The sequence below is a fragment of the Alternaria triticimaculans genome, assembly GCF_023758025.1.
Source record: "Alternaria triticimaculans strain BMP 0046 chromosome Unknown scaffold_1, whole genome shotgun sequence".
NCBI lineage: Eukaryota > Fungi > Ascomycota > Dothideomycetes > Pleosporales > Pleosporaceae > Alternaria > Alternaria triticimaculans.
Window position 1 is genome coordinate 3884792 of NW_026055958.1, and position 19740 is coordinate 3904531.

At 54.4% G+C, this 19740-nt stretch overlaps 5 protein-coding genes across 5 annotated transcripts; 1 reads left to right on the forward strand and 4 right to left on the reverse strand.

Moving 5' to 3' along the window:
* Positions 1-3440: 3440 nt before the first annotated feature.
* On the reverse strand, positions 3441-7024 carry J4E78_001301 (uncharacterized protein; the record flags this gene model as incomplete). The annotated part of the gene is made up of 6 exons (XM_049361960.1): positions 3441-4642; positions 4697-4958; positions 5007-5500; positions 5590-6344; positions 6397-6674; positions 6908-7024. The coding sequence occupies 6 exons, from the start codon at positions 7022-7024 to the stop codon at positions 3441-3443; spliced, it is 3108 nt and encodes a 1035-aa protein (XP_049227243.1).
* Positions 7025-7751: 727 nt separating this feature from the next.
* Positions 7752-10640, forward strand: J4E78_001302 (uncharacterized protein; the record flags this gene model as incomplete). Its single annotated transcript, XM_049361961.1, has 4 exons — positions 7752-7781; positions 7829-8262; positions 8878-10182; positions 10235-10640. The coding sequence occupies 4 exons, from the start codon at positions 7752-7754 to the stop codon at positions 10638-10640; spliced, it is 2175 nt and encodes a 724-aa protein (XP_049227244.1).
* A 558-nt stretch (positions 10641-11198) lies between these two features.
* Positions 11199-12921, reverse strand: J4E78_001303 (uncharacterized protein; the record flags this gene model as incomplete). Its single annotated transcript, XM_049361962.1, has 3 exons — positions 11199-11253; positions 11454-12375; positions 12423-12921. 3 exons carry the CDS (start codon positions 12919-12921, stop codon positions 11199-11201), a joined length of 1476 nt encoding a protein of 491 aa, XP_049227245.1.
* Positions 12922-13782: 861 nt separating this feature from the next.
* Positions 13783-16233, reverse strand: J4E78_001304 (uncharacterized protein; the record flags this gene model as incomplete). The annotated part of the gene is made up of 1 exon (XM_049361963.1): positions 13783-16233. The coding sequence occupies one exon, from the start codon at positions 16231-16233 to the stop codon at positions 13783-13785; it is 2451 nt and encodes an 816-aa protein (XP_049227246.1).
* A 399-nt stretch (positions 16234-16632) lies between these two features.
* On the reverse strand, positions 16633-19397 carry J4E78_001305 (uncharacterized protein; the record flags this gene model as incomplete). Its single annotated transcript, XM_049361964.1, has 2 exons — positions 16633-16991; positions 17039-19397. The coding sequence occupies 2 exons, from the start codon at positions 19395-19397 to the stop codon at positions 16633-16635; spliced, it is 2718 nt and encodes a 905-aa protein (XP_049227247.1).
* Positions 19398-19740: the final 343 nt, after the last annotated feature.

Here is a 19740-nt window from a genome sequence, read left to right on the forward strand (position 1 = left end):
TTTGAGAACGCATTCTCAAATTATACAAGTCGCCAGTCATCATTTCGGCCATCATGCTCTTGCTTGAGGTTGTGCAGCTGCCGCATCATGTCGGGCCCGGTTTGTTGTCAGACATCGGGCGCGTAATGTTTGTCGCTTGTCCGGGCCAGTCAGCCGATCGCTGCTGGTCGTCGGGTGGGAGTCGTGGGAGTGAAAGGGGGAAATTGGTAATCCCGCTGCTTACCTACATGACCGACGTTTTCGGCCGACATTTTACGGTCCTTGGCACTTTCTCATGTTGTGCATTACCAACCCCGACGCTGCTTGCTCTATTTGGGGGACAAAACATCTGAAAGAAACATGTAGTTACAGTACTCTAGCCGGCAAAATCACACTCGACCTACATCTCTGTTCCTATCTCTTTCTCATGGATTCCAACACCTCTTCGACACCAGTCGCGCGTTCAATCAACGACGAGAAGCCAGCGGAGCCGACCCTTGGCACTCTCGGCGATGCAGCGGAACCGGAGAAGCCTCCGCGCGACATCTCTGGCTGGAAATGGTACCTGACTGTAGTGTCTATCCTGTTCTCCACCTTTCTCTACGCACTTGACGCTACGGTTGTCGCGGACCTCCAGTCTGTCATTGTCGAGGAATTCGGCGGCATCCAGCAGCTGTCGTGGCTGAGTGTTGGCTTCCTGCTTTGCGCTACAGTAACCACTCTTTTTTGGGGACGCGTCTACGGCCAATTCGATGCCAAGTGGCTCTACATTTTCCATGTTGCGATCTTCGAGATTGGCTCCGCCATCTGCGGCGCTGCGCCGTCGATGAACGTGATGATTCTCGGCCGTGCCATTACGGGCTTAGGAGGATCTGGTCTGTACGTCGGCTGCATGACGCTTATTGCGAGCACTACCACCATGTCTGAACGTCCGGTCTACGTTTCTGGTACCGGCTTTACCTGGGGTCTCGGTATCGTCCTGGGCCCAGTCATCGGAGGTGCCTTCAGCGAGTCTGCTGTGGGATGGCGATGGGCGTTCTATATCAACCTACTCATCGGCGCGGCGTGCGCTCCAGTCTACCTGTTCCTCATTCCCAGCAAGGATCCTCGGCCCGGTGTCTCGTTCCGCTCGCGAATTACCGACATGGACTATCCAGGCACTATACTGCAGGCCGGCGCACTGACGACTTTCATCGTTGCCATCAACATGGGTGGTATCTCGTATCCGTGGGACTCAGGCCGGATTATCGCACTGTTTGTCGTATCCGGTGTTCTGTTCATCGTTCTGGGCATACAACAGTATTGGAACATACTCACAACGGAAGCGCGTCGCATCATCCCTGTGCAGTTCTTCCGATCACGGATGGTGCTCATTCTCTTCAGTATCACCGCTGCCGGTGGAGCGTGCTCTTTTGTGCCCATCTACATGGTCCCAATCTTCTTCCAGTTCACCCAGGGCGACGGTCCCCTCGATGCCGGAGTGCGGTTACTCCCTTATATCGTCGTCATGGTCGTTACCGTCTTCATCAATGGTGGCTTGATGTCCAAGTTGGGATACGTCATGCCTTGGTTCCTTGGTGGTGGCGCCCTGGTCGTGATCGGCTCCGCCCTCATGTACACAATCGATCTGGACACTGCTACGGCTCGCGTGTACGGCTTCACAATCCTGATGGGTGTTGGAGTCGGTATGTTCCTCCAGGCGCCATTTTCAGTTGCCCAGGCAGTCGTCGAGCTGGAAAACATTGCGCCAGCGATCAGCTTCATCACTCTGGCTCAGTCTGTGGGCATCACCTTTGCTCTAGCCATCGCCAACGCTATCCTTCTTAACCAAAGCCAGAACAGGATCGAGGGCATTTTGACTGACGTCTCTTCGGCCGATATCCAGGCCGCTATCCTCGGTGCTCGGTCGGATATCGTACAAAACCTATCCCCAGAGTTGAAGACTCGCGTTCTTGCTGCCATTGTCAGTGCCATCAGCAAGACCTACAGCCTTACTATTGCCGGTGGCGCTCTTGTCCTGGTCTTGAGCATCTTCATGCCTCGCAAGCGACTCTTCCAGAAGAATGCTGATAGCACTGCTCCCTAAGCTGGCTTTGGTCACCTACCGTTCCTGTCCTGCTTCTCCAATGTCAGTTTGCATTGCCAGCAGCACACAGCTAGCCTCTGTAGATCAGGGGCGGAAGAAAACGCGCGGATACTACAACACCAACACGGATGCAAGCATGCCTTGCACCGGTTAAAATGTACAATTACCTAATAGATTAATCAACAACCTTCCCTTCATACCACCCAGCTTGCTCCTCAGTGACACATCATGAGCACCAAATCTGAACTGTGTCTGTGACTGATGCTGAGTGTGGCGATACGGAGCACAAGCGTACAAGTAGAGTTCCAAGGTTGGTGATATGCCGGTTGGCCATGTGGGAGAAAAAGAGCGCTGACATCCATGGATGACATCACCAGACGCAGCGCCGAGACACTAGCCCGATTGGGCATCGGCCTTCCGCAACTGGTCCCCCGGCACCTGGGCGTTCAAGTTCGTGGGCCGTGCCACGGACGCACATCCACACGCGCCAATTACAGTCTATAGCATACGACGTGCGATAATTCAAGCTGTGCTCAACCCCCGTATCCTTCCCGACCTCAGGACTCTGTCAATGTCAATTCGACGCATCGTCTAAACTCACCTAGGTACCTAGGTATTTAGATTGTTGGTACATTCTCCATTCGGAGAAGGAATGGATGGACAACCACCTTGTGGTAGGCACTCCCCCGGCGTTGAACCGACAGGAACGCATTGTAAACAATTGTACTCATAACAATCGTCGCGCTCGTTGCAGATGGCACCTTCCACACATTCTGGTCGGCTTGCGATTAACGTCTTAGGCACTTTTAGGTTCTCAGATGTTCTAGCATTCGGTGTGCGTGCGACGACGCCGGCTGGAACAGCCCAGAGCTGAGCATCGGACGTCACTGCGCGGCCATCACTTCGTATGACATTAGTGCCTAGCCAGTTCACGGGACAGACACGGAGGAGGTCATGTTACTTACACGCCTGTGGCAGAACAGTTCCACAGGAATAAGTGCGCACAACTGAATATGTAAACGTTAGCTGACTCTCGATGCGATGGTGCCTAGACAGTGGTGGAACCCACCACCTGGCATTATTTTCCCTATGAAATCGAAGAATACGCGCGATGAGGAGATGAGGGTGTACCGTGAGGAGAGGAAGGCAAAGGAAGAGAAGATTGCAAGGGGGGAAATCGAAGCGGAAGTGCCTGTAGCGTGTAACAGTATCAAGAGTGACTATGATCTCAGCCCTCGCTAGGGGTGGGCTGCGGCTATGACCAGGGCGCTAGAGTTGCTGCTTGCTGGATGGTGAGGAACGAGCGTAGTTGATACAGAGATATCATTCTCATCCTACCTAATCATCAAAGCACAGGCCGTTACTCTCCACGAACCTAAGTGTAAAGCTCCTCAGTAAGCGCATTCAACCCCATTCCCTCCTGCGCAATATCCTCTTCCTTCAAGAAAAGCAACGGCATCTCCACCAGATTCCCCTTAATCGTGCTCAGCACCTCCTTGACCTCCCTGACGCCCTGTTCGCCCTGGGGAAAGTTCTCCGCAACAACGTGACCCCACTTGTACAAACTCGGCTTCTTGTTCTCCTTGGCCTTTTGGTCCTGGCCGAAGAAGCGCGAGTAGTACTCGTCGTATTGCTTCCAGTTCTTGACTTCGTCGCTGGGGACGGGGTGGAAGATTTTGCCAAAGGCTTGCGTGTTGGTGTGGGCACGCCAGTTCCAGAGGGCCTGAAATTCGTCGGAGATGGGGTCGGCGACTTGGAGGTCTTCGGGGGAGCCCCAGTCGTACTGATTGGGGACGCCGATGGGCTGGTAGTTGGCGTCTGGGCGTTCCATGTCCTGGGGCTTGAGTAGACCGAGGTGCTTCCTGAAAAGCTCTCTGCGGAGACTGGCTGCGAACTCAGATGCGCGGTAGGGTCGGCCATCCATGTATGAATCGACGGTCTTGGGGTCTTGGATGATGATTGCAATCTCGGAGTCGTGGTCGCCGAGCTGGGAGCGGTCGTTGAGGTTGGCAGAACCGCAGATGACGATCTGGTCGTCGGCAATGAGAAGCTTGCTGTGGATGTATAGCTCCTCAGATACGAAGGCGTCCATCTCATTTTCAGCAGAGCCCTCCCAAGGTACGCGGCGGATGTCCTCTCCACCAAGCATGTAGCACTCGCTGACGGTGTCCCAGCGCCCATCGCCAAGGCCTTGTCGGCCACCGATCTTGACAGCTTCCTGCTGGTAGCGGTCATAATCACCCGGTCTGCCCTGACTCTGGGGGCCACCGTCATACTGCTGGTGTCCAGAGGGAGGACGACCGGAGCCATCCATCTCATAGACGCCATACTCCTGGGTGGGTGGTGGACGGTAGGCTTCGTAGCCACGCGCGTTATCGTGTGCTGCATCGTAACCCTCTTGAGCTTGGTTGTAAGAGACACCGCTACGTTGCTCCGCCTCCTTCATGACCGAGCTGGAGTTGATACGATCGTAACTGCGGAGGTTGTAGAAGCGGATGTAATCCATCGGGTTGAATCCAGCCCTAGCAATCTCTTCATAGATGGAGTGACCGCCACGGTTGATGGAGTCGTACTGGACTGTGTGACATCATCGTCAGCATAACACATGCGGAAGAGACGAATCAAACTTACACTCCATGATGGCTCGAGTGCCCAATGCCTCGTCTAGCTTCAAGTCTCCAGCAAAAGCAGGCACTGCAGGAATCATAACGATCATCTTGTACTTCTCACCGTTTCGTGCAGCACGAACGATGCGCTCAACCATGGCCGCACCGATCTTGTTCTTGATCGGCTTCTGTTGATCGCCGGTAGCAGTGATGAAGAACTGGTTCTCAATGTAGATGAAGTGCTTGCTGTTTTTGATGATTTCACAGTAAGCATTTTGGATGGAATGCTAGCAAGCTTGTCAGTGTTTATCCTCTCACTCAGACGTACTACTAACCTCAGTAGTGACAAGGTTGTGGCTCCATTTGGAAGAACTGCGGGCAATCTGGCAGTCCACCCCACCCCTCTGAGAGCTGTGTTCTGCGTGCGACTGTTGTTGACCGTATTGTCCATGCTCTTGGCCACCGTACTGCTCGAATTTACTCTGCATCTTTTGGCGAAGATGCCCACCAGCGCCGTGTCCGAACAGTCCTCGCTCGCCCTCCTCTTCGTGACCAAATCCACGTTCACCCTCTTCTTCGCCTTCCAATCCTCGCTGTTGCATCGAAGGTGCCTGTTGAGCTCCGCTGCCGGTGTCCGGTAACCTGGTGTATCTGGAAGATTTGTGAGAATACTTCTCGTCATAGATGAAGTTCCAACGTTGGGCAAAGTGAGTACGAAGATCCTGTACTACAGGACCGGAGAGACACAGCGCTACATCAGACCATCCCATGCGAGAGCTTTGGGTCCTGTCGAGTTTGTTGTTCTCCCAGTGGGTCACGTCTTGGAAGTCTACCCAGTGTCAGCAAACATCACCGCCTCATGTAGGAAGAGACCGCCTATCTGCCGTCTGACAGCCCTAGAGTACGACGATGACTTACCTAGCATACGAGCGTTGTTGAAGTCTTGACCTGGGAACACGATTCGGTCGATGTTGCCGGGATGCGCGTCAGCAATTGCGTGCTGGTTAGTGTCCCAACGGCCGTAGCAAAGATCCAGTCCTCCCATGAATGCGATGTGACCATCAATGAGGCAAAGCTTCTCGTGATGAGCCCAGTACATGACAGTACCCTCATGAGCACCATAGATCGCCTTTAGGCCGTCTCCGGGAAGCTGGGCGAGCTTTGCTGGGGTGAAGGACATGTTCTTCATCGATGCGAAGAACGAAGACTGTAGTACCGCTGCATCTGGCAAATGGTCGGGGTGTCGGAAGACACCAATGTTGGGGTGGAGATCTTCCAAGTGGTGTTTGGTATGAGCTGAGGAGACTGTAATAGGAGGGGCAATCAGCGGATCTGTCTTTTCCCACTCTTCAAGACTTTTGAATATAACATCTAGGCCGACCCGCGTAAGGCCTTTGGTGAACCTATCCGTCGAACTCGGTAAAAGAGAATGAAGGTAGTCTGGTAACGTTGGATTCAAAAACTTACGAGTCAGAGCTTGCGTGACCTCCTTGTACACGATGATGTTGACCTTGACGCCACGTTCTGCTGCCGCATGTAGCAATCGGTCGACCCGGTACTGTTGGTTCTTGGCGGGCGGTCGGCGAAGATACAGCTCGGGAGAGAGCCACCAGTCGAGTATCCAGATAGACTCTTTGGCGCGCTCCAAAGCTATGGAGACAGCATACATGTAGCTACGGATGTCAATTGCCAACTCAAATATTCAATTGACCGCTCAAAACTTACCTGCACCCGTCAACATACCACTTGGTCTCGTTGCCATGTCGTTCAGGCGCGAAGCTCAAGAAGCGGTGTTGTTGATGGTACTCTTGCCCAGGCTGTGGCTGTCCACCCTGCTGGCCTTGCTGTTGATATGTACCCGGCGGGGGCTTCTGCGCGTTATCATCGCCGGATATGGCATCCTTGAGGTCGGAAACGAAGCCGTGGAGAGGGTCGTGGATCTTCTTGAAGAACGACATACCGCCGCTGCCCTGGTTTGAGGATGAAGAAGTGGGCTGATTGTTCTGCGATGCTAAAGTTAGGAATTTGTAGATCTAACACAAGCTTCTAGATACGCGTCCTGTCCCTGCAGCAAGCTAGGCGGTGTAGAATAGGAACGCAAGATACGCGAAGACAGTGAATGACGAGGCAGCCGGACGCTATGACTGTCGGGTAGTGGGGCAATTCCACTTCCTCAACAGCGCGATACACAGGGATCGTACAATGACAGCATGGCGTTTCAAAGGAATGTACTGACCTCTTTTCTGCCAAAGCCAAAACGCCGACCCATGTCACCTATAAGGCCGCGATCTCCCTCGTCGCCCTCCTGCCCATGGTAGTCGCCATATGCCAGATCATCGTCTCGGCGAGACATTGTGCCGGACTGGGGCTTCTGGTGGTTTGCCACTCAGCGCGAAGGATGTAAAGTGGACGGGGTGTGCTGGAGCTTCAGAGTTGGAGCTCGAGGCCGGATTGACCCCGCGTCATCATCTCAGCGCGACGGACCACGCACATGCAATGCAGGGAAGCCCGAGCGTGCGAGCTGAACATGTGAAACAGACACCAATGGTGTGCGCGCACCCTGATTTCCGTCTCTGCTGGCCAGGCGCGTACCGGCGCTAGGATGCAGCATGTAGCCCCTCATAGCCCTGGAGTACCCCACCATGTACGGAGCTTCCCCCTCTTTTGACAGCTTCGCCATGCTGCGCGACATGTGGTGGTAGCAGTTCAACCACAATATCGCATTGCAAACACCAAAGAGAACTGTAATAGAGGGTTCCTAGATGGTACAAAGCGCCCGCTCAAGAGTCCACACAACTTGTGGGCCGCATGGAGATGCGGCAGATGCACATGGATGACGTACCCTTGTATCATCGGCTGCTTGAGAGCGGTTCGGTAGCTGGAGAGCTCCTCCTCTTATCTGCCCACGTCGTTACACAACATCGTTGACATAGCCGTCTCCTCAATTTGCTATATCTTTCGCAATGGCTTTCTCATCTCGTCTTGCGCTTTCTGCCAGGTTGGCCTCTCGCACATTTGGATCTATACGACCTGCTGTCCCTCTCACAGCTACCCGCTGCTTCCACTCCACGCCTATCGCCATGGCGCAACACCCAATTGCTACTTTGAACGTAAGGAGAGAACGAATATTTGTCGGGCGACGCTAACAATCGCATAGGAAGAACTCATCCCTCGTCTGCCTCCCTCCTCCCCGACCCTCTTCGAGGCAAAGAAGAAGAAGAACCTATCTTTCGAAGCCATCGCAAAGCACGTCGGGCGCGATGAAGTAGCAATCGCCGCTCTCTTTTACGGTCAAGCCATGGCATCCGCCGAGGACATCAAGAAGCTGTCTGAAATTCTAGAGATTGACGCTGGGCTGATCGAATCGCTTGGAGGCTTCCCTAACCGAGGCAGCACGCTCGATATGCCACCAAAGGACCCGACCATCTACCGCCTATACGAGATTGTACAGAACTACGGACAGGCGTACAAGGCGGTCATGCACGAGAAGTTTGGTGACGGCATCATGAGTGCCATTTCCTTCAGCACCAAAGTAGAGAAGGAGACGGATGACAAGGGCGAATGGGCCAAGATTACGCTAAGGGGCAAATGGTACGTGATTGTGCATGTATCCTTAACGGTTACTGACAGAGTTCTAGGCTACCATATTCGCGATTCTAGTCGCATCGTGATAGCAATCAAAGATGTGATGCATGCCAAGTATAGTCTCTTGTTATGGTGATTCTTCGTGTCAATACCTGTAGTTATTGCTTCTTGTTCTATTCGAGTATCGTATCGTGTTTGGAGTGCTGCGATTCTTGCCGTGGGATCCATGCTTGTTGTCCATGGTGGGGTTGTTGTTGCTCTATGGTGCAGCTTTCTAGGTGAGAGCGCAAACCCACCGCTCTTGCCCATATTCTCCCTCACCTGCCATGCCTGCCTGATTCATCCTCACCCCGCTAGCTTTCCCCTCGCTACATAAACACCTCGAGCTACAAGAATCCATCCTTCCAACACCACCCTCTTTTCTGCACTCGCTCGGCCACGACCAAGCTCTCCCTTCAGCACACGGTCAATCGAAACAAACGTCTCTCACTCCTGGGAAAAACGCTTAGTCAACACACAATTCTCTACTGATATCTCGCGGCACGCTGCTCGTCCTCACAGCAGAGAAGCTTTGACGGCTGCGCACATACGTCACCTTTACTGGTACTACTATACACCCAGGGCTGCCCATCGAACCAGCGTAACCAAGGCGACAACCCACATTGCTCGCACACAGGTGAGCGCAGCTCTAATGCCGCGGTCTTTCATTGCCTTGAAACTAACTCCGCACATAGTAGGAGCGAGTCAAGCTCGTACATCCAAGAACCACCCCCACGAACTCACGAGAGTCGATCATAACCACGAAGCCAAGATGCCAGCAACACTTGAGCCAATCCGACGCGTCAAGTGTACTTACAAAGACTGCAACATGTCCTTCGAGACTGAGAAGATCATGAAGAATCATAAGAAGAACACTGATGAACACGAGTACTGTCACAAGTGTGACGAAGACTTCGATACCTTCGAGGACTACGCCATGCACAAGATCACGCGTCCAGAAGAGCACAACCTGGCATGCCGTGTCTGTGGTGATGAGTTCAAGAGCAAGTCAGGCCTGAAGCGCCACATCGAGCTCAACCACAAAGTCGACCAGAAGCTCACCTGCATCGGCTGCCAGAAGTCGTTCTACCGCGCATGCCTCTTCATCGAGCATCTTGAGTTCGGCCACTGCGACGTCATTCCAGCACAGCAGTTCCAAGGCCATATCGTCCACAAACATCTGATTGCGGATTTGCTGGACGGCGGCGAGCAGTACGTTCGCTTTCTGCAGAAGACATCCAAGTACGAGGCAGCCATCGACCATGATGATCCAACTGGAGTCGACCTCACTGATGATCATTTCGGCGACGAGTATGAGATTGGAGAAGTCAAGTACGAGGCGATCAAGCCGGATAAACCCGAACACGAGGATGTTCCAGTCTTCTACGGCCGGTATCCTCCTCTTCCCTCTCAAGCCAAATCCATTCCGGACGTAGATGCAGCAATCGCACCGATGATGGGCAGCATCTCTCTCAACGGAGCTGCTGATGACGACTCTGATGCTTCGACAGCCGTTGAATCCCCTGTCATAAGTGGCTTCCCACCAAGGTCCAGTTCTCATCCCGGACACTCTCATCAAGGCCAAAGTTGCTCTTCTGCACATGGCGAGTCCGCGGCTCAGAGCTCAAACACCCAGTCCTCCAGTCGCCAGACCAAGGTCTGGGGCTCTCGCAAGGGCAAGACAACGAGCTCAGTACTATTCCCCAACGCCAAGCCCAAGGCCCCTCCCAGCGACTTCTCCATCTCCGCCCACGACGAGATCATGGAAAAGGAACACGGTCGCAACATCTTCAGCTTTCGGTTCTGGGATCCCATGAGCGACGACTGGAATCCCGAGCGCTTCTGGGACCCCATCGTCAACAAGTACTACTGTCCCTTCATCTGCGAGTAAGTCCATCATGCCATCCTTAGCCCTCTTCCCTCGCTAACCCTTCCCCAGACAGTCTTTCCCCATATCCAGCGACCTCCACACGCACATCCTCGGCGACCATCGCATAACCCGCATGAAATGCCCAAAGTGCCTCAAATACTTCAAGTCCGCCACCGCGCTAATGGCGCACTGCGAGTCGCGTGGAGCCCGTTGCAACATCAACCAGACGGACAACTTCAACAATTTCCTCGACCGCATGTCTGGAGGCTTCCTTGGTGTCAATGAGAAGATTCGGCCTGATCACCTTAATACGCGTTCTGTTATGATCCAGAACTCGGAGACGGGCCATATGGAGCTGTACAAGCCGCCGGTTGCGAGCTATCTCCAGTATGAGGTTACGACGCCCCCGGATTGGAAGGATCCGGTTAGGCAGGGTGTGACGATTGGGGGCATGGGCGGGGGATCACGGTGGTGAAGTGAGGTGATGGTGGTGCGGTAGGGATGGGATGGAGTTTGTGTATGTGGCTTTGGTGACAAAAACCCTGGGACGAGCATGATTGCCTCAGGGACCAGTCGATATCTGCTGGATTGCACATGGCAATATCACGGTGGCACTAGATTTCATTTCTCATAATCGGAGTGCTTTACTGTGCTCTTCCGGCTCGATCAATCATGATGGTATATAGAGAAAAAGGTAACCAACTCAGCGGTAGAAAAATACAGTTCTCCAAAGCACCTCATACAAGAAAAAACCTAAACAGGTCTGGAGCCTACATCGACTCCAGGTCACCTATCTTGTATGCTTTCACGTTAATGTAGGCTGCAGGCCTGTTCAGCGTGTTTCTTGGTTGACGTGAAAATTGAATCTTTGGTATCTATGCTCCATCAATTCTGAATGCAGAGGCCGTTGATATGTAAACCACAAAATTCACATCTCATCTTGATCTCAGCTACCCACTTCCGCATCTACATAATCCGTCCCACCGCCATCTCCGCCATCATATTAGGCAAATGACTTGGATTCAGACTCCTCTTACTCGGCGCGTCCGTCGTCGTAAGATTGAGGCTTCCCATGTCGCACCATGAGACTCCGTTTGTGGTAATAGGCTGTTAAAAAGATGTCGTTAGCAAGCCGTACTTTCTGCCAGATACAACCCAAGATGGGGCATGGATAGAACGGGGGGTAAAACTTACCAAACAGCTTAAATGCTTGCACCAACTACACGTATTCCGCCACTCATAAAAGTTCCGCAGCAGCAGAATAAATCCGATAAACACTGCTACTAACCCCCCAGCACGGACAAGCCACCACGCCCACCAGAGCGGCTTCCTCCCCTTGAAGAACCCCACGGGCTGCTTCGCAAACGCCGTGATCTTGCTATTGCTAGTCTTTGGTTTACTGCCCTCATCTCCGTCCGCACCGAGCGATGCGGAATGAGCTAGAGGAGCCGTATCCACCGTCGCATACGGGGGTTCACTCTGGCCCGTGCGTGCGCGCAGAGATTCGGGAGAGTGGATAATACAGATACCTAGTACGATGCCCATGAGGAACCCGCCGATGTGGGAGAAATTGTCCAGGCCGGGGAGTAGACCGATGACGAAAGCGATGGCCATGTCGAGGAGGAGGAAGAGGAGGTCTTTGACGGGACTGCGGCGTGTAGACCAATTGTACAGCAAGTCCAGCATGGTGAGTGCGAGGACGCCGAAGAGGGATCCCGATGCGCCGACGGAGGTAATGCCGTCGGGGGCGTAGTTGCCGCCTAGTACGAAACCGAAGATGCCGGCGGAGAAGTATACGAGTGCGAAGCGGAGGGGACCGATTTCCTTCTCCATGTCGCGGCCTAGTGTCCACTGGAGGAGCATGTTGAAGCCGATGTGAATGAGTCCAGCGTGGAGGAAGATGGGCGTGATGAAGCGCCACCATTGGTTGGGTTCGTGGCTGCGGTCTTTGAAGTCTGTGACGGAGGTTTGGTCGGGGACGCCGCTGCCCATGCCGCAGAGTTCGGCGAGGGTGCATTTGTTGTCTGTGAGGGTGGTCGTGTTGGGGCAGGGCCAATCTACGACGGGGCCTGGCTGCGCTTCGATGACGCGCTTGATGTTGTGCATGCAGGGTGTGAAGCGCGCGCCCATGTTGATGAGGACGTAGGGCGAGGGGCCGATCATGATGTTGAAGTTGGGTTTCGTTTGGATGGGGCTGCCTGTTAACATGCCTGGGGGTTGTTAGTCTGTTTCCTATACTGACAGATGCCAGACGTACCATTCTTGATCAGTTCTCCCACGAATACACCAACTTGCACCGCCGTAAGAATATACACAACCCATGTCACCCGTCCACTAAACATGCCTTTCTTCTTTTTACTCTTTCTCCGCCTCGGTTCCACGCCCATGCCGTAGTACTCCGGGTCACCATTATACCGCGTCGGGCTGCTGCCATCCATCTTCGGTTGGTTCTGAAGCGGTATTGCGTTCTGGTCGGCAAACGGATCTGGTTGCCGCGCGTATGGGTCGTTGATGTGTGCCGTCGAGCTATATTGTGTGGGAGGTTGGTACGAGGTATTCGAATACGATGTATCGATGGGATAGCCGCCGAGGGCTCCGCTGCTTGCGGTTTGGGTTGGGTAGGGCCGGTCGCCAAAGGGCGTGCTGACGGGCGAGATGGAATGCTGGGTGTGGTTGCTGGGTATCGGTGGCAGAGGCCCATCGTTCCTGTCATGCGACTGCCCTTGGGTGTTGCCGTAGTAGTCGTTGGCCGCCATAATGGGCAGGCACTTGTGGTGGTATTAGGAAGGCGCAAAGGTGCACAACGTGATGCGCAACAGTAGCAGGTGTACGTCGTGTCGAAGGGCGCAATACAGGTGAGGTCGACTCTGTCGAACAATGAAGTTGTGGGGTAGACGAAGGGTTTGGCCTTGCTTAAGCTGGGGGGCGTGCGACGACTCGTCGTCTCCGGAACAAGCCTCGCGCAAGCCTTGTGTAAGTCCAGGGGTTCGTTCGGCGTCTCGGAAACACGAAAGAGGAACAGGAAGAACACGTTAACCCAAAAACCCAGGCACTCGCTGTTATATGACCAACGCCAGCACACAATGCAGCAACGAAGCGAATGTGGGAAACGAGAGGCTGAGGGTTGCGGTTTGCGTATGCAAAGACCGACCGGGGCTCAGAAAGCGAGTGATGCGCAACTCAGCCCCAGCTGTGGAACCGGTAAAGGATGCTGTACCCTACACCTAGCGTCTAAGCGGCGATCTGTGGCGTAGACGTGCTAATAATAACTGCCGCGCACCTTGGAGTCACTGACATACACTGAATTGACGTAGAAAGTGGCGATGTGAATGTACGATGTATCTAGTTTTAGTTGTCGCATGTTCGCGACTGCGCGCTGGCATGGAACCACGTGCAAACCCCTGGAGCTTGTGGCAGTTACCGTTGCGCTGCTGCTGCCACTGCGGAAAGTGGAGCTGGCATTCGCACTAACAGGTATAAGATCCACTTGTTTACGCGGACAGTGAGACATGCGTCACCTACATCATCAGGTATGCATGCTGATCCCAAGATCCTCTCCTGATGGTGCTGATGCAAGATCCGAAGAATATTACTGTATCCAATTCACTCTATCTAGCCTACAGCGGCGGTAAGCTCTCCCTACAATTCGGACACATAAGTCGATACCGCATCCACCCTTCCAGACACCCAGTATGGAATATGTGCCGACAAGGCGTAACCATGTACTGCCTTCTCTGTAGAATCATACTCGTCCCGCCCATGCCAGCCACGCTGCTCTCATCAGCGCCTGCGGGTATGACAGGGACTTCGATGTCGTTGGCGCAGATACTGCAGTCGAATACTTTTTTGCCTTTCGATTTGGATTCACCTGAGGCTTTCGAGGATTCGCCATCGGTGGCAGAAGCGTCGATCGTGGTGGGTGAGTCTGTGGAGGTGGTGATGTTGAGGGGCATTGTTGCGCCTTCTTCGTCTTCGCGCAGGATGGGGTGGTAATCGTATGCGGGGGGTGCCCATCCGTCTCTGATGAAGAAGCGCGGGCCTAGCATTTCCTGGCTCACCAGCACCACCACTTGGATCCACACCCACCCTGCCAGGAAACCCATAGCTCTCCAGTCTGTTCTTGAAAACAGTACATTGTCTTCTTTCATGTAAAAGTACGCTACAGGTGCGATGCGGGCCACGCTCGTTCCTACAACGTAGTCCCAGCGCAGTGCTCGCCGGCAGTTGCGCATGATGTTCCGGTAGATCTGCGGTGCCCAGAACGAGAGGTAGATGAAGGTGATGACGTCGAAGTAAATCGCGCGATACGTCGTGCGAGCTGTCCCGAAGTGTATAGTTACAAAGAACAGAACGATGAGCATAAGGCAAAAGCGGCTGTATAGTGCACCAAGCTCGGCCCGGGGATTCGCATTCGTTGTCGTAGCCCCGGCTGTAGTGGGCGTATTGTTTGGACTCGGAGTGAGGTCTTCGTCGGGGTCGTCCTGGTCTGGTGCGATGATGATGGGAGTAGGTGGACGTGGCGGTCGAGCGGCAGTAGCTGGCAAAGGCAAACCGCCATCGGTGGGCGGTGTTGGAGCTGCAGGCTCAGGAGCTGGAGTTGGGGTCGCAGTAGTAGTTGCAGGACTTCGTTGTCGCTCCTGACGGGCTCTCTCCGCTGCTTGCACAGACCAGATATCCATCAAGAAGCGTAGGTGTGTCAGTACAGAGAAAAGCGCTATGAACGCGATGCTGTACAGCGCCAACTGTGCCGTACCGAGGAAGAAGTACATGAAGATGAGAATTAAGAATGTGAAGCCATCTCCAAGGGCCATCATAGCAATTGTATAGAAGCTGACCCGGCTGCGCATGGACGGCGTTGCGGTCTCTTTCATCTGCTTAAGAGTGAAGGAAAGTTGGAACGCAAGACTGATGGCAAAAGCGAGGATGCCGTGTCTTGCGCGCACATTGAAATCTTCTGTCTTGGATCCAACCAGGTGCATGGCTTCTGATGGGGGGAAATCTGGAGGACCCTTTGACTCAATCACGAAACCACAATCTGGAGAGAAGCCCACCATAGACATGGCGTGAGGGATATCGTGTGGGATAGGAGCGCCAGTAGGAAAGCGGAGCTCGTGCTCGAGCCAGTCCATGTCGACGTTGGATTGGCTTGGAAACTCTTGAAGATACAAGACGAACTCGCAGTGGTGCCCTTGGAACATACCTTCATTGTTGCCCTCCGCAGCGGATGTCCAGGGGTTCCAGTTTGGGAAAGCTCTCTTCTCTTGCCGTTCTATAGCTTCGTGTATCGTCCGATTGAGGAACTCCTGGGACGTCGAGTAGAAGTATGGCGTAACCTGCAGGTGAGGCAAAGCGAAGATGCCCGCAAACCGATCACTCGTAGTAGTCAGAACAGCAGTTCCACTCTTCATAAAATGAACGCCGTGTGCCACGAACTCCCACCAGTTCCCCCCAAAGCTGTCTTTGTCTCCGATGACCACTTTCGCGCTGATCTCAGATATCGTCTTGTTCGCATTCCTCCGCATCCTGTCTTCCAGCTCTGTGACATGTATCCGCAACGGTCCACCTGCACCAGTCAGGTTCCTGTCGTATACCGCCATGTTTCCAAAGGGATCGTCGGGTATGGCTGAGGCGTTGCCCATATCGCTGGGATGCCGTATGCGACTCAGAGGCGAGCGCGTCCATTCTCCCTGCACGTAACCAGACAGGTTCTTGTATACCGGCATGCCAGCTTCCCCCTCCTGCAGCGGTCCATACAGCATACTCTTCCACCCATCTCCCAGTAGTCGCTCAGACTGCGCCTTTGCCTTCTGCCTCACTGGGTCCAGCAAGTCCCACGCAAAGCCATCCTCATCCCGCAGCCCAGTGACATTGAGCCACCTGTCCTTCCTTGGGTTGAAATCGCCGTATCGCGTCCGATTTAGGATATCGAGTTGGTAGTATTCGCGCTCGATGAGCTCTCGGTAACGGGTGCGCGCATTGAAGGTTGGCTGTTGCTGTTCGGGCGAGTTGATGAGCAGCAGCAGGATTATAAAGAAGAGAAAAGATCGGGGGTCTCTTCTAGTTTCCATCAGGGCGGCTTCGGTCGTGCGTGAGCCGCCATGGAGCGGGTGGATGCAGGCAGGCGGGAATGCAACGGTAGGTAGCGTTGGACGGATGACGTGCGCAGATCCGAGGTCTCGACTCACGCCTGTCTGCTATTAACGTGCAGGGTCCACGCACGACAGCTTGGCACAAGGTAGCTCTCACAATTATGATCACACCACATGTTCAGAGTTTGGATGTGTCTATCTATCGATTTCGGCCAAAGGGCAAGAGGGGTATTGGGTCAATTCTATGTACACCGAGAAAGCGGGCAAGATTACTTCATCATGGCCTATCCTAAACACCTGCAAACGCCTCCATGCTGATCCTTTTCTTCGTACGCGTAAGCCGTGACTCTTTCAAATAGCATAAGGGCATAACAACATCTACTGCATCGGGCTGCTAATCGCTGGTGGCGCAGCCTCCAAGTCAACACGCTGGACCGTCTGGCGCAGGTCGTTGCTGCTGCGGACGAGGTTGCCGAAGTACTTGCGAGCGATTTCGGTTTCCGCCTTGAGCTTCGTTGTCTCCTCCTTCTGCAACTGGAGCTTCTCGACGTTCCTCTGCAGACCGATGCGGACATCGTTAGCAGGGCCCTTGAGTGCGCGGCGAACCTCGGAGCTGATGCGAAGGGCATTAGAGTGCGTATAGTCGATCGCTGAGAGCTGTTGAGATAGCTTTGCGCTGAGGCGGTGAGGTAGCGACTTGGGCACGGAAGCCAGGACGTATGATACTCCGAGAGCAACTAGAGACGTTAGTATAGATCAAATAACAGCAAAAGGATGTGCTTACCACCAGCGATGAGACCGGGAATGATCAGTCTCCTCATGTTGCTCGTACCCATGACCTTTGCAGCACCAAGGGCACCGTCTAGCCAGCCGACGCCGCCGACTAACCTGCCACCTACTACACCGGCAACAGTCATGGCCATACCAGCACCGGCAGCCTTTTCTTGTCGTTCCCATAGACTGGCGACATCGAAGAAGTCCCATAGGTCGATGTCGATGTCCACTTGGCGCGCGAGAGCGTGCACTGACTTCCTAAACATCCTCTCTGGGCGGAACATGACATCGGCATACAGGTTGTTACCAAGATGTAAAACACCCAAGTTCTTGATGCCGTTGTAGCCTTGTACCGCTTGGGTTCGTGCATGTTCTTCGCACAAGCGAACCGCTTCGGTGATCTCGTGGAGCATGGAGTCTCTGATATCCTCGGCGTACTGGTAAGCTGAGAAGAGGCCTGGGTATTCGATGCCAAGATCCTGCTCCGCAACCCTAGCGATAGAGTTGTTGAGCGTGTCCCGGGTGTGGCCGTAGACGTCTGATGTTGTGTCTTCGACCATACGATCAACTGCCTCTCCGGCTTCTGTCCGTGACTTCTTTGACTCTTCGAACTCGGGCTCGAGCGCCTGGATCTCCTTGGTGACACGGTCCAATTCGCTCTGAGAGACATCCCGGTTGACAGTGGCAAGGTTGTTCATGTCTCCTAGCACGTTGAGGAGATAGGTCTTGGCGGGTGCCAGCTTGGATCGCGCCCTCTTCTCCAATACGAAACGTCTCAACGAGGCCTCGAGATCAGCAAAGTCGCGCTGCTTCTCTGCTTCCTTGCCCTTTCCTTTGTCAGAGGGGTCATCGTCACCGTCGTCATCCGGGGGGCTCCCTCCTCCACCCATGGGAATGGCGTTACTGGAGACGAAATGCACCAGTTCGCTGGACTCCTTGAATGTGGCGGGACTGAGATTGGCGACTTGCTTCAGGATCATTTCCTGGCAACGGTTCTGATCGCGGATGGTGTCGAAGCCGTTGACCACCATGAACATGTATGCCTTCTCTCGCGCAGCGGTGAAGATGAAGTTCTTGGCGGACTCGGTGAAGTGGTTGGCGGCAGAGACGACGAAGACGACAACGTCAATCTCTTCTTGGCGAGCGAAAACGGCGGTTGTCTTCAGAGAGTCGGCGTTCAGACCCGGGGCGTCAATGAGAGCGATGTCGACGACTCCGTTGTTGAGGAGAGACTCATCCACGTCCCGGATGTCCTTGACGTAGATCTTGCATTGTGAGAAGTGGTCGTTGTCGATGACGATCTTCTCAAGGTCCTTCAAGTCGAATACAACATAGGTGCTCTCGTCGTTGCGGTTGTATGTCGAGCCGATGGGAATCGCGTGGACCTCTTCTACTCCGCCGTTCTCTCTGAAGTCAAGCACCTCGCAGAATATGCTTGTGCAGGGCTGCTGGTCTTCGGGAAGGACCTTGCGTCGGAGGAGGGCGTTGCAGAAGGTTGACTTTCCGGCGTTGAGATCTCCGGTGACCAGGACCTTGCTCGATGTGTCCTCGATACGCTCTTTGAGAGAGAAGAGGTGGCGTATGCTCTGCTGGATCTGCCCGTCGAGGAGAGAGGCAACCGAGTTCTTCTCGAGCGAGTGTACCAGGTCTGTCTGGTTCCGGCCTCCCATGCGCAGTTCCAACTTCAGGACGGAGAAGTCGTGGGCCAGCTGTGGCGTGACCAGTCTGGGCTCCTCCTTGCGTTTCTGTTCGGCGGCTGAGCTCGATTCGCCGAAGTCGTCTCCAATCGTCGTGCCCGCCCGGCGGGGTCCTCGCGGTCGTTCGGGGGAGCGCATGTCGGGGTCGAAGTTGCCCATGGCCGACTGTGTGTGCTGCAGGCCGGGCCGTGATTCGTTGCGGAGATGTGCTTTTTGCTTTTCAGCCACCTGGACCGAGGGGTAGTGGGCCGGCCATTTCAGGTTCATCTCTTGGAAACTCTTCAGCGTCTCGATGGTGCCCGCAATGGCGCGGCCGAGGGCGTTCTTGTTCTGGTTGTAGCGCAGTTGCAGGACATGGCTGCGCTGGCGCTCGTGTTCGGCGTTCCCTGAGCCGGCAGACAGCATCGGTGATGGCCTGTCTTCGCCAATGTTAGACCGCCAATTCATGCCGCTGCCTTCGCCGTCTTGCATACTTCCGCCGTAGCCAGAGTCCTCGTCGAGCATCGAGACGAGGCGGGCGGCGGCGTCGCTCGTGGTGCTGCCGCCGCCGACCGTCATGTATCCGGGTCCAGCATTCCGGCGCGGGACGAAGTCGTCGGATTGGCCACGGCGGCCGCTGCTGGAGGACTCGCCGGGCGAGGAGGGGCGGCCGTTGCGTCGATCGGGATTCATCGAGGTGGTTCGGGTGGTTGCGCTATGAGGAGGGGCGCATGTCGTGATAGATGCGGAGGGGCGGGTGTGAAGTTGTGGAGAGAGGCGGTGTCGAGAAAGAATATGCTGAGACAACGTCAGAGTTGGTGTGCACACGCCACCTCGCACCCAAGCAGGGATTGGCTGTCGTGACAGCTACATACACGCCCACCAGGGCACTGCCGCGGCATACACGTGTGCAGCTATTTCACGTCAACCTTTGCACGTCTGGCTGGGCGCTGTTTAATGCGTGAATTGCTTGGGTGAATTGGTGTACTAGAATTGCGCTTGCGTACATGTGGGCAAGTGGTAGATAATTCCCTCG